A 13,881-nucleotide genomic window follows, 5' to 3' on the forward strand; every position below is an offset into this window, starting at 1 on the left:
CGCAGCATCTCAGAAGCTGCTCTGAACTTGCATTCAGACCTCAAAGCCCCAGATCCCCTAAGCTCTGGATTGTCGCCCTCACCCTTCGCAGTGTAAATTTTGTACAGTTAAAAAGAAATGGAGTCTCATTTCCTGGGAAAAAAAGAAAAAGGAAAAAAAAAAAAAGGACCCACCCATCCTTATTTATGGCCATGTGACTTTGGAACACAGAAGCTGGTGCGTTTGTTTGTATGCACCTCCTGTGTGTTGGCATGATGAGATGTGTATGGTAAAACTATGTCAAATAAATATGGAAATTCTTTAGAAGCCAGTGTGTCTTGCTTTTCATTTGGCTTTCTGGAATGTTTTTCTCTTGACGTGATAGAATACAAAGCTGTGCTGACATAGATCCCTTTCATCGCCAGAAGGAAACCCTCTGGATGTGGAGCTACTTACAACTGCAAATACCTGTGCTGTGCAATTAAGGGTTGGGTAGAGGAAGTTCTCTGATTTTTCTAATAATTTTTTCTTTTTTCGGTTTTCTGGGGCCCAGTCCTCTGTTTCAAGGCTTAAGGAATGGGCAGAGAAAACTACCTGATTGCATATTTAGTTACCATTTGTCCTGTTGCATTTTTAAAACAGCTTTCACGTGTTTAATCCTGAGGCACACAGGGCACTAGTGAGGAAACAGGAAACATTAGGAGTCAAGCTCTGTCTCTTGCATGAGCTGCTCAGACAGCAGTGTTCTCACTACTGTGATTTGGTTGGTTGAGGATGCAGGTGACCTTGACATAGCATGAACGCGTGCCACTTCATATGTGAGGCTCTTATAGACGCAGCTTGGTTCTCCAGTGTCTTCTTTTGGAGTTGTACCCGATTTTATTACCAGTTTTCATTCAAATCTGTTGGGGAAATGGGATGATTCTGCTATTGTTTCTTGGCCAGGAATCACATGATCCTGAAAGTCTTGTGAGAAGACGAGAGGAGCAAATTCAGCTGCACGTAGTGATGGCGGAGAAGAGAAAAGAGCTGTCCTGTTGTGTTTTTAAAGTCCTTCACTTGTATATGTTTTCTCCCTAAGGATGTGCAAATGTCTGTATTTGGGTGAGAGGTGAACAGAGTGATAGAAACACCTCATCAGGGCGCCTGGGCAAGCTTTTCCAGGAAAATCTCCATTTGGGTTTTTTTTTTAATCTGCAGGAGACTATATTATTAGTGTGCAGGACCTGAAGTTTTGCTAGAGTGGAAAGAGCAACAGAGATTGCTTAATAAAAAAGTTTAAAGTCATGACATTTCTGTAGAGCTGGGGCTCCATCTAGGAAAAACTAGTGCTTTTTGTATTAGTGATTAGATTTGTTTGTTTGACGAGAAGATCCAAACAGAGGTGCACTGAACTATATGGTAACTATTGGCCACTTGTGGCTATTTCAGTTTAAATCGATTAAATAAAATTAAAAGTTTAGTTACTCACACCAGCCATATTTTAAGTGCTCAATAGCTATTTTAAGCATCTAGTGGTAACTGTATTTGGATATGTTTCTATCATTGCAGAAAGTTTTGTTAGACAGTACAGATGGAGTCTGGCTAAGAAGAATGGGCAGAGATAGCTTGTTCATCACCTGTTTAGCTACTAGTTATCCTGGAGTACTTTGAATTCTCAGCCTCCGTAGCCAGTGGTAGCACCAACTTTTTTTTCCTTTGGTTTGGTCCCTACAGACCAGCGCCTGAGCAGTATGATTCTCCTTCTGACAGTGGCCTTTCCAAAGGACAGTTGTCTAAAGAAGAATAAAGGAAAGAATTATAAAGAAAAGAAATCACCTGCTAGAAAGAATGAAATAAGACACAAACTCAGGAGATCAAAGACTTAGCAGTCAGTGTTTTCCACCTCTTTCCGAGCTATTCAGCTAAAATCAGAAAAGGATAAAAAGCCATCAAAGGCAAGTCAGTATGTTGTAAATTTTCACCAGTTGCCAAACTAGAAGTAAAATCATAAGAAAGGTAGGTGACCCTCAACGTAACTCAATGTCTTTTCCTAGATTTGATATTTGAGACATAGTTTAAAAATTGGGCCGTACAGTCTAAGTGGAAAATTGTTGCCTCCCTGTGCCAAGTCTCCTAGAAGGCTATTTCAGTTTCATCATTTGGAACTCCTGATGAATGTCCTGTGCGGGCTGTGCAGTGAGCAGGGAGCCACGGAGCTGGGTCTGGGTGCTTGTGTGGGTCATAACTGCCTCAGGGAAATAAGCACCGTCAGCTCAGTCTCTGCTGTTGGGTAGACACTGTGAGTTAGGAGGGAGGGTATAAAATGGGGCCAAATCACTAGGAAGAGGGAACTTTTATTAATATAATTCTAAAAGAAGTAATAAAAGCAACCCATCCAAACTATTAAGGTCTTCTAAATGATCAGCTGCTGCCCTAGGCACTGTCAGAGAAAGCGGGTGTGCCTTCTCCGCGGAACATTTTTCCCATTGTCTAATATGACATCAGGATTTTCCTTTAGAATTCTTTCCTTTGGTGATTCTTTGGCCATCTCCCCCATTAAAACACAAAAACTGAGCTTAGGTATGTTATTAAGTAGTAGGTTATTTTGTAATTAAACTAACAAGTCACAGATGTCCTTGACAGAATGCATGTCTTCCCTTCCCACAGAAGGGACTCCTGGGAGGAAAAGGTTTCCATGTGACTTACTCATCCTTGAGGTTGTTTAGGAGATCACTGAAATGGCCAGAACTTTCAAGGCTGATACAGGTTAGGCTTTCTCTAGAGTTGGGGGAGAGTTTATCATCTATCTGTCTTTCATCATCTATCTATTTATTTAACTGAAGTATAGTTGATTTACAACGTTGTGCCAATCTCTGTTGTATAGCACAGTGACTCAGTTAATATGTGTGTGTGTGTATTCTTTGAGAGTTTTTTCTTTTCGTTTTGTTTGTTTTTTAAGATTTATGTTTCTCTCACTTGTGTGCCAACCCTGGACCAGGATCTCCTGTTGGTTGAGAGGGGCTTGGGGGTTTTGGAAAGGCTGGGAATTGCTTCCTGAAAGATAAAATATAACCCCCCCCCCTCCAAAATGGTCTTGGCACACACTTGGAGTTGGAAATAAGCAGGTTTTTTTTTTAAAGGCCATTAAAATGGTAAATAGGTTTCAACAGATGGCTTCAGCACAGCAGTAGAGAGCCCAGGCAAGGACTTTGGGGTTAAATCTCATATTTTAGTCACCTGGGACAAACATTTATAAAGTTGACAGCTTTCTCCTCATCTCTAAATAGAGACGTTGAAGGCTGCCTGCTCCCTGGCCAGCTGATGGGGGCTGACTGTGACCTAGGGAATTGAATGTCACTCTTTTTGATACCTGTCACACTTACAGCTCCCCCAGTCTACAGGAATATGATAACCAAGAACCTATATGGTGGATGGGCCAGGACTTTTGTACTCAATGTGTGTGCTGGCTTTATTATTTTTTCAGAATCATTTTAACATTTAATGCTTCTCAATTAAAGTGATTTCCTGGAGTGGATGCCAAGCTTCGTTTAGAATGCGCATTAACCACTTTCTGTATCGGTAGTTAAAGGCACTGAGGGATTTAAACAGCAATCCACAAGTCTGTTCAGTCAAGGTTTGGCGGAATAAAGCAGATTATAAACAATAATATATGTCTTTCTCTTCTTTTTTTGGAAGGTTTCCAAACTCACAAACAGAGCTAAAGTGCTGTAAACATATCCAGGAGTAAGCTTTGGGCTCTGCAAATGTACTCCATGAAAGCCACAGCCACTGACGGTGCCACTTTTTATCCTGTGTGTGTATGTGTGCATGTACTTTAAAAGAGCTTTTTATTACACAAAGTGTCCATCAACTGAACTCACCTTCTAAATATTAAAATGGAAACTGGGATTGCTACACAAGTGAGAGGAAATATAAATCCTGGCTGCAGTGTGGATGATGAATTTGCTGCTGCTGCTGCCTAGGGTGGCCGCGGAAATGCACCTCTCTATTCCTTAACGCCCTCACAGTCTCTGAGGTTCGGCCACTGCATCTAGTAAACTTACGTTCAAAGGGTCTTTTTCTGCCTCCCTGGTGGCTCAGTTGGTAAAGAGTCTGCCTGCAATGCGGGAGACCTGGGTTCAGTCCCTGGCTCAGGAAGATCCCCTGCAGAAGGAAATGGCAACCCACTCCAGTATTCTTGCCTGGAGAATTCCATGGACAGAGGAGCCTGGTGGGCTATAGTCCATGGAATCACAAAGAGTCGGACATGACTGAGTGACTTAACACTTTCACTTTTTTTCAAGAGAAACCCACACTGAGTGCTTAGAGTTCTACCATGAGGCAGATGCATGTTATGGGGAGCAGCTCCTTGGATGTTTGCTTTTTGTTTTTAACTTCAGTGTTCTAGGAAGGACTCATGTTCATTCCTTCTAAGATACCTAGGAAGAAAGTGAGAAGGAATCTGTTCTGAGTGTAAACTAGCTTGTACCTTGTGACCGTCTTAATCTGGTTTTTAGGGCTAGGAAGCTTTCTATTGCTGGAGGAAGGCACACTGCCCTCAGAAATGACTCCAATTCATGAATTTCCAAGAGAAGAGAAAGTAAAAATGTACAATAATGACATTTATTTTATAACCATGCAAAGGAGAAGTGATATAACAAAACATGGAAAAATTTGAATGATTTACATATAAAAGTAAAAATAGTAATAAATAAAAAGCCATGAACTCCCAATAACTATGATGATCCATACAAGGATTAAGCCATTAAGTTCTGCTTTTCAGGTAGGAGCATGACAAGAATATTTCAAGGGTAAGTGAATAAAGATGAGATTAAATAGCCTTTCCTGTTCAGTCCTTTAGTGTAATGCCAATTAATGCATATTTGAAAAATTGATCATACTTGGTGCATAATAAACGTTAGATGATAAGTATAACAAGGAAGCTTTTTTTCCCCTTCATTCTAATAATCACTGCACTTTGACCTAAATCCCTCTGATGAAGGAACTGTGAATAGTTTCTGAAATAATTAAAGATGCTTAAGGTAAAGCTTCAGTAATGATCATAATTTTTCAAATCACATGATTACAAAAGACTGCACTGAAGTCTTTTTATGCTACAAGGAGAAGGTCCAACATGTGTATATAAAATCCACGAAGATTTTAAATCCTCAGCCTCTGACTGTGGTTACTTTTGATGTTGCTTTAGCTTATCTTGATAAGGTGGTACAGGGAAAACTTGGGACTTGGTATCACAGGTTTGAAATAACCACCCTGATTCTGGAAAAATATGATCATGTATATTTAAGTGCTTGATGTATAATAAAGCCTATATAAAGATGGGCATTTCCACTGTTTATACGTATATAACCTCGGACAATTTTCCTAACAACTCTGAGTTCAATTTCCTCATTTGTAAAATAGAGAAAATACCAATTATTTCTACTTTTATAATTCTGAGTTTCATTTAAGATGCTTGTGTATAAAGTCCTATACAAGGTAAGGTGTAATTACTGTTACATCATTAATGTTAAAATGTATTGACTTTAAGGTACAGTAGTTTATGTGTTACTAAGAGAAAATGCTGCCAATTCAACTATGACATTGTTTATAAAAGATACACAATTTTGGATACATTAAAATGTGAAAAAATGTGCATCTTAAAATTCATCAATTATAATAATATGACTACTATTAAAACATTTGACCCCAAATGCTTTAAGGATTAGGATTTAAAATTCACTCAATAATTTATTTAAACTTGACATTTTCATTACTTGTGGGTTACACACCTTTTTGTGGTAAACATCTACTTATGAAGGTGATCTTTTAGGGACCTGAAGTTTGATGAAAGCCTTCATGTTTCAGCCATTAAATGCTAAATAAACATTTGAAACTCTTCATGTTCAGCTGAAGCATATGTTAGCCTGGGCACTAACCCTTCTGCAACCCAAGCTCAGCTCTACTCCAGTAACACACCTTGTTCATTAATCCTCAAAGATGCTATATTGTACATGGAACAATAACCCATAGCCAAGTAGTTAAGCCCGGCAGAAAGCTAAGAAATACCTATTTAATAGAAAGGTTCACTGGATTATGACAACCTTTCATCCAGAAAATGCTGTAACATTAAAAAATGATATAATAGAAACAATTCTAGATACAATACTTTGGTTGTTAACCCTTCTACCTAACAAGCATCAGAGATAACAGTATGTGTCCAGTTGGTCCAGTTGGCTGACTTCTTATCTGTTTATTAGAAACATAGTTATAGTAGGTTTAAATGATTTAGTGTTTGATTATTAACTTGTGAATTTCTATGAGACTTTTCAAGATAGTCCATGCAATGTCTTTGAATGTGTGTGCCCAGTCATGTCCAACTCTCTGTAACCACACGGACTGCAGCCTGCCAGGCTCCTCTGTCCATGGAGTTTTCCAGGCAAGGATACAGGAGTGGGTTGCTATTTCCTCCTCCAGGGGATCTTCCCAATCAGGGACTGAACCTGCATCTCCTACATTGCAGGTGGATTCTTTACTGCTTAAGCCATTCCTCTGCCCATGGGATTTTCCAGGCAAGAGTACTGGAGTGGGGTGCCATTGCCTTCTCCGCTAAAATAAGATAGCTTCTAAAATCTCCTGTGTGGCTTCCCAGGTGGTGCAGTGGTAAAGAACCCACCTGCCAATGCCAGTATTTTGAGATAACATCATATAAGTACTTTTAAATATCCACGATAATGGGAAAAGGGAATGACAGTGGCCTAGAACAGTGCCTGTCATTTAGAAGGCTCTCAAGAAATGTTTGTGGATTGAGTGGAGGAAGAGCTTTACAACTTCACATGAATTTTGTGGACCAACAAAGGGCTGAGATTCAGCAGATTTGGTCTCAACTATGGCTCTGCTACTGCTCTGTGATCTTGGGCAATTTAAGTAACCTGTTAATATCTCAGATTCATCCTCCTTTAAGTGGCCTTAAGAGCCCCTGCACTACCTCCTCTACAGGGTTACTGTGGAAGGATGATAGATTAGATAATGCCCATGAAAGCATTCTGAAAAGTCAAAAGAGCTAATGCATATAAAAAGCCATCATTAGTCACACAGAATTGAACACATGGGCTCATTTCTACCCTGCAGCAGAATCAGATGTCAAACAGTTTAGGGTCCAACTTTTTGGCCCAGACTTCTTTAAAAATTTCCAACTGTGGTGATCAGTGATAAAACTGTAGTCTAGGTATATTGTTGAAATCGTGAACTTTTTTTTTAATAATAAGAAAAGACACAGCAAGACCCCATACATCATCCAGCAGAAGCACTTAAAACTATGAAAATTGGTTCAAGTCAACAAAAGATTTCTCATTCTTGAAGTATGGTAATAAGAAGACAGAAAAGAAGGGGTTCTAAATGGGATTCACAGACCCCATGGCGTTCAGAGATGGGCTTCAGGAGACCTCAAGATTTCATGTTCAACACCGTGTTCTAGGGGAAGAATGAGCCAGAACTCCGCAAGAGTTAAGAACACTGGTTTAGTTGACTCCAGCTAGAGTTCTCAAGGTCACAGTGATTCACATGCTTTCTTTTGCCTCTTTTGTAATGTTTGTTTACATGATTCTCCCTTCATTCCTTGTTTTTCCCTAGTGTGTATCAAGACTACTGTAATGGCCTTCAGGGCCTCTTATGTGAGTTGGTTGAGGGCAAAGTAAATGACAGTGTTGAATAAATATTAAATACAGAGTTACTAACATTGTTCTGATCACAATATCTTCAGAAAAGAAAAAGAACAAAAAGCAACACATTCCCCTTTTCACTTTATTAAGGACATAGGAAAATGGGGCTGGGCATGTGTTTGTGTTTAGACACACATCTACAGAGGTGGCTAGGGGACAAGACAATAGAATAAATGTGGAATTGAGAATGAGGTGAAAGTAGAATGGCAAACTGTTAATAGTCTAGAAAATGCTAGTGGTAAAGTAGCAAAAAGCAACTATTCATGACTCTGACGAACCTCTCTAGTTACCCATTACTTTATGAGGCCTCCAAGCCAACTGGTTTCCAGTTTGGGAACACAGTGGAGACTCAATTTTTAAAATACTCATGTACAATGCTGCTATATCTAAAATAGATAACCAACAAGGACCTACTGTGTAGCACGGGGAACTCTGCTTAATGTTATGTGGCAGACTAAGTGGGAGAGGAATTTGGGGGCAAATGGATACATGCATACGTATGGCCAAGTCCCTTTGCTGTTCACCTGAAACTATTACAAACTGTTAATAGCTATACTCCAATATAAGATAAAAACTTAAAAAAAACTCATGTACACTAAAAATAATAAATCAGAGAACTCGAACAAAGGATGGAGGTAAATGAAATCCCAATCCCAGTAAACATTAAGGAAAAAAAGAGACTGATTTTTTGTTGAACCATGATTAGAATTGAACCTTTAGGGAATTTCCTGGTGGTTCAGTGGTTAGGATTCCACGCTTTCACTGCTGAGAACATGGGTTCCATTCCTGGTAGGGGAACTAAGATCCCACAAGCGGCTTGGCAAGGCCAAGAAAGAAAAAGGAAATGAACCATCAGAAAACGGTTTTCTAGAATATTTTCAAATGCTAATTGGCTTGAACATCACTAATCTGTCCAGGAAAAAAAAATCTTTAAAACAAAACCAAACTTACACTAAAATAAAGTAGGTCCTAGTTTTATCCTGTTGAACTATATGAAAAAGTGGTTCGCCACATATCTGAGGAAGTTAACCAGCTTTCTGGTCCAGTAAATTTGTGTTCTTTGATGCTAAGCATTGCAGCTTTGGCAATGGAACTCATGATCTGGCTGACGTGTGATGTGTGTGTGTGTGTCACTCACTCAGTCGTGTCCGACTCTTTGCGACCCCGTGGACTGTATCTCACAAGGTTCCTCCATCCAAGGGATTTTCCAGGCAAGAATACTGGAGTGGGTTGCCATTTCTTTCTCCAGGGGATCTTCCCAACCCAGGGATTGAACTCAGGTCTCTCACATTGCGGGCAGACTCTTTACCATCTGAACCACCAGGGAAACCCTGAGCCACCCGTGAAAGCTGACATGTGATGCACTAAATAATTGTTCAGTAATTTAAGGGGAATGAAAGAAAATCAAGATCCAGTTTTCTCTGATATTTATGGATGAAATCTTCCCCTTAATAAGGCACAGGGAGATGATCCATAGATTGTTATATATGACAGCAAGGTTTTTGAAAATTTAGATACTGGTGACAAAAGCATAGAGATTTTGGAAACTGATTTTAGAATGTACTTGAAAATGTTAAGCTGATGACTGTTTTTAGTGATAGCTTTCAGTGCAAATTTGAAACCTTTAAAATCAAAGTAATAAAAGCCAAATTATATGATTTTCCCTCCTCTTTTTTAGTCTTTGATATATTTCTTAACTCTTGGAATAGGATTTTTAATTTATCCAGCTTAATTACATCACTGTAAACTTCTGGGGAAAAAAGAAAACATCATATGTTTTATCTACTAGATTTGTGAGGCAAATATATTCTATTAAAGTGAATCATTAAAAAAATAAAAGCCAAATTACATACTTTATTTAAAAACAACTATATCGTTTTAGATGTGGCAAAATAGCTTATTAAACACTTGTCTAAGAAATATCAAGGTTGAATTACAAACAAGAGATGAAAAAAGGAGCTTCTTGATAGCTTCTTGCTCAGATAACTGCTCTGTAAATCGGAAATGAATGAACACGTTTTGATTTGCTAATGTCCTAAAAATGCACAAAGTACTATCAGTTAAAAGCTGTATGCAATGTCTTGGTTGCTTTTACTGTAAATAATGAATAATGTTTCTTAAAACACATTCAATTAATGTGGAACATGAGGTTAGCTGAACAGGAGGTTGCCATGTAGCTGGGATTGTGGGAAAAGAAGAGATAACAAAGAGAAGGCTCTGCTAGAATTACAGTAACATTTCAGGATGTACTAATGTGCATATCTCTTCCACAGATAATTAAGCAGTCATTTTAAAAATGAATAATCTTGGTGAATGGTTTTGGTTTACATCTCAGAAAATTAGACATCAGAAAAATCACAAAATAAGCAGTATTATTTAATATGCCTCATTTCTGCTCTGGAGGGGCTGGCTGGCTGAGCTAATGCAACTCTCGTCCATTGCTGAGGGCGCCACTAAGCAAGTTTATACCTTGTTATCTTAGGAGTGATACGTTAGAAAAATGATCTTTTAAATGGTCATCTCTGCATCTCAACTTGTTTCTTTCTCTTCACTGACAACTATCTATACTTTCCTTACATAATAAACGTTAAGGAACTCCCCAGATGGAGTTCTTGAGGCTTAAAGGGGAGCCAGTTTCAATAGTGGTACACTTGTCTGTCCTTTAAATAAAACCTGTGGTATAGTTGTTTATATTTTTAATAAAGAATAGAAGCTCTCCAGGAATAACTTCTATCACGCCTAAGTACTGGAGCATTATGGCTATTTCATGTTAGACCCCAACAGGCCTAACAGTTGAGGCCTGAGCTAGTTATAGAGACTGCTGCCATATGGGACAGGGACACTATAGCCAACGACAAGGGCTTGAGGGAGGTTCCTCCCTGTTTTGTGAAAGTGAGTGTAAGGAATCCTGACCTAACCAGTGAATTGTTCAGAATTTGTGTTTCCATCCTACAATGCCCACGATTCTTAGGTTTTCAGTGAATCTGGTTGTTTTAGCTTCCCAAATAGACACTTTAGCTACTTATTCAGACCAGCTGTACCAAATGCCAAGAAACTGTCCGAGCTCCATGCCAATATTGGGATTTCATGGAACTTTCTCTAATTGTAAGTGTAGTACTGCTGGGTCTATTTCCCGTGTGTGCGTGTGTGTGTGTGTGTGTGTGTGTGTGTGTGTGTGTGTGGTGTGTGTCTGTGTGTAAAGAGCAGCCATGTTTAATATTGTGAAATACGACACATCTCCTCTCCCAGCCTCTAGAACAGTGATAAATTTCAGAGCACGCTCAGCAGAATTGGATTGTATTATGCACAGTACACATGTTCATCACCAAAACGGAACTCGCCAGAATGGATGCAAGTAGAATGAATTGCTGAGACTTCAAAATTCCAGTTCCTCACAACTGATTTTATTAGCCAACATATACCAAAGATGGGGGCAAAAGACGTGTCATTTTTGCAGTTTTCTTCCACCGCTGGAGCCCTGTGCTGTTGTCAAACGTAGTTTTCCAGTCTTTTGATTAAGCCTTGCCTGTCGTGTGCTGCTGTAACATCAAAGTAACCGCTTTGCACCCTGTCACCTCCTCTGGCAGGCAGCCGTCCTGGTCTCGGATCGTGGGGTCGGCCCCGGACTGGAGCAGCAGCTCCACAATGTCCAAAAACTCACAGGCAGCAGCTGATGGGGAAATCGACAAATACGGAGACCAGGTTACTGTGAGATAAAGAGAAACCACTAGACTTCAGCGGGAAAGGCAAGTGCTGAGCGATAAGAAATCCTGAAAAACGAGCAACGTGACAGACTGGGGGTGATCAGGCCTTGGAATGAAACAGTGCTGTGACAGTGGGTTTGCTGGTGTTCAGTCCAGTTCAGTTCAGTAAATCAAATTTACCCCTGTGTTTGCCCGGAAGCCGACCGTCAGACAAAGACATTTTTTAAAATTGTGAGGGTTTTAGGCTCTATTCTTCAGGATGGGAATGAAGGGAAGGAACAAACACTAGTTGAAGTATTTCTTTTACTTTGATCAAAATAATGATATGTTTGTAAGCAAAGTCAAAAGGCTAAAAACACTGTAAATGTCGAAGAAAAAATTTTTTTCTTTGAAGAGGGAGTAAGTGGGTAACTAACTGAACTTTAAAATTAGTTAAACAAAAACAAAAACAGTGGCCTAGTGATCAGACCATCCCTCTAAAGAAAACAAACAAACAAAGGCACCAATCACACAAGGTGTGTGAAGAGGAAAAGGACCCACAGACATCAAAACTTATCATGAAGGTGCTACAGTATTGCCCCCAGACCAAAAGGCTAGAAGAAAGCTGTCCATTCTTGTGCACATGTAGAGAAACTTGATTTCTGACAATGCTGGCATCGAAGATCAAAAAGGAAACAAGCTCCATTAAATTGTATGGCGCCGAGACAACTAGGCTAACGGCAGAAATGGCAAACTAAGTGGCAATAAACATATGAAAAGATGAGCAACCACATTAGTAATCATGGAAATAAAAAACTTCATACCCACTAGATAGCTGAAAACCAAAACCTGAAACAATACCAAGCATGGGGCAGGCCTGGAGCAAGGCGGGGCTCTCCTCTGGACTGTAGGGAGCATACACTGTGCCTCACTTTGGACAACCAGTTGGCATTACACGTTAAACCTAAACAAATGCCCACCGTTGGACCCAGCAATTCTACTCCTAGTTATATACCCTTCAGAAACCTTTGTGTATGTTCTCCAGGACATACCTGCAAGAATGGACATACAGTAGCCCTATCTGTGAAAGACCTCAAATGCAAACAACCCAAATACCCATTGAGAATAACATGTAAAAATAAAATACTGTTTACACAGACAGTGAAATCCCCACACAACAAGGAAAACTAATGAACTGTAGTTTCACATGACATGAGTTTATCTCCAGGTCTTAAGGTTGAAGGAAAAAAGGCAAGTCAGAAGAACACACAGAGTATGTTTCCACTTAAAAATTTAAAAGCAGACAAAACTAAACTCATTGTTCAGAGACACAAATCTGTAATGAAACTATAAGGGAAGACAGTGATATAAAATTTGAGTGTTAATCTGGGGGCCCTGTAGGGAAGTCCATGTAATTGGGTAGGCATACATGGGGTTTCAAAGATATCAGCAGTGTTCACTTTTTTTTTCACTTTCTTAAACTATGTGGTAGGTACAATTTTTTACAGCTACATTTAAAAATTTTCATATCTGTTTTATATACAATTCTGTAGTGTGATATATTACACAATGGCAACAACAAAAGGTTTGAAAACAAAGGCAGAACAAGAAGGATAAGGGGTTTGAGTCAAGGAGTGTTTTATTGAATACATACTATACCAGTTCTATCAAAGATACAGGTAAGACTCCTGCTCTGAGGAATTTAGAAGGATGAATATAACAAACACTGTGGCAGACAGGGACACACAAACACACACACACGTGACAGGTGAGGAGGGTGGAAGAGAGGAGAAGGAAGTTGAAGGATCAGGAAAAACACACAAGTAGGTGGTATGAATGCTGAGCTTCGAGGACGGAGTAAAATTCCAGATAAACTGAGAAGGAAAGGCATTGCAGAGTGAGAAAACAGCATTAACAGAAGGAGAGGATGGGGAATGCTGAGGGAACTGTCTGCTGGCCCGGAGAAGCAACACCGAGAGTCAAAAGCAGAGAGTCTGGATTTAAGTCAAATTATACAAAGCCTTGAAAGCCACACTGAGAAGTTTGGCACTTACGAGGAGAGGAGTAGCATAATCTCAGCTCTGAGTTAGGATGATAATTCTGGAGTCACCTGGAGAACCTAAATATCTGTGGCAGGCAGAACAGTTAAGGAGACTGTGGTAGTCCTTTAGGGCACTTGAAATTAGCTAGTGTTGGCAGGAGTATAAAGAAAGTACTGAATTTGAGAGCCACTGAAATTCAGGTAGGACACAGCAAAATACAGATGTACTTCAAAAAAAAGTTTGTGAATGAAAAATTTAATAATTAATGAGGTTGATATAATGTCATATATGTAGATACCTAGTTAAACATTTCACTATTTATATTTTGCACTTTTTTTCTGGAGTGAAAATATTTTGTTTCAGATTTCAGGTATTTTTATAGACTTTTGAAAAGTTCTTAGGCCCAAGACCTGTCATCATAATGCTTACTGAATGAAACAGTCTGAATACTTCTATCCTTGATAGATAAAGAAAATT

The 13,881-nt window shown here is 39.3% G+C and overlaps 1 protein-coding gene across 1 annotated transcript in view; it reads right to left on the reverse strand.

The window, feature by feature from the left end:
• ACBD6 (acyl-CoA binding domain containing 6) overlaps positions 11,062-13,881 on the reverse strand; it is a 205,584-nt gene continuing 202,764 nt past the window's right edge. The window contains exon 8 of the mRNA XM_005690940.2: positions 11,062-11,349. Coding sequence (XP_005690997.1) covers positions 11,195-11,349 — 155 coding nt within the window. The 3' untranslated portion in view covers positions 11,062-11,194. The remainder of the gene's footprint in view (positions 11,350-13,881) is intronic.

This window comes from Capra hircus, chromosome 16 (genome assembly GCF_001704415.2).
Source record: "Capra hircus breed San Clemente chromosome 16, ASM170441v1, whole genome shotgun sequence".
NCBI lineage: Eukaryota > Metazoa > Chordata > Mammalia > Artiodactyla > Bovidae > Capra > Capra hircus.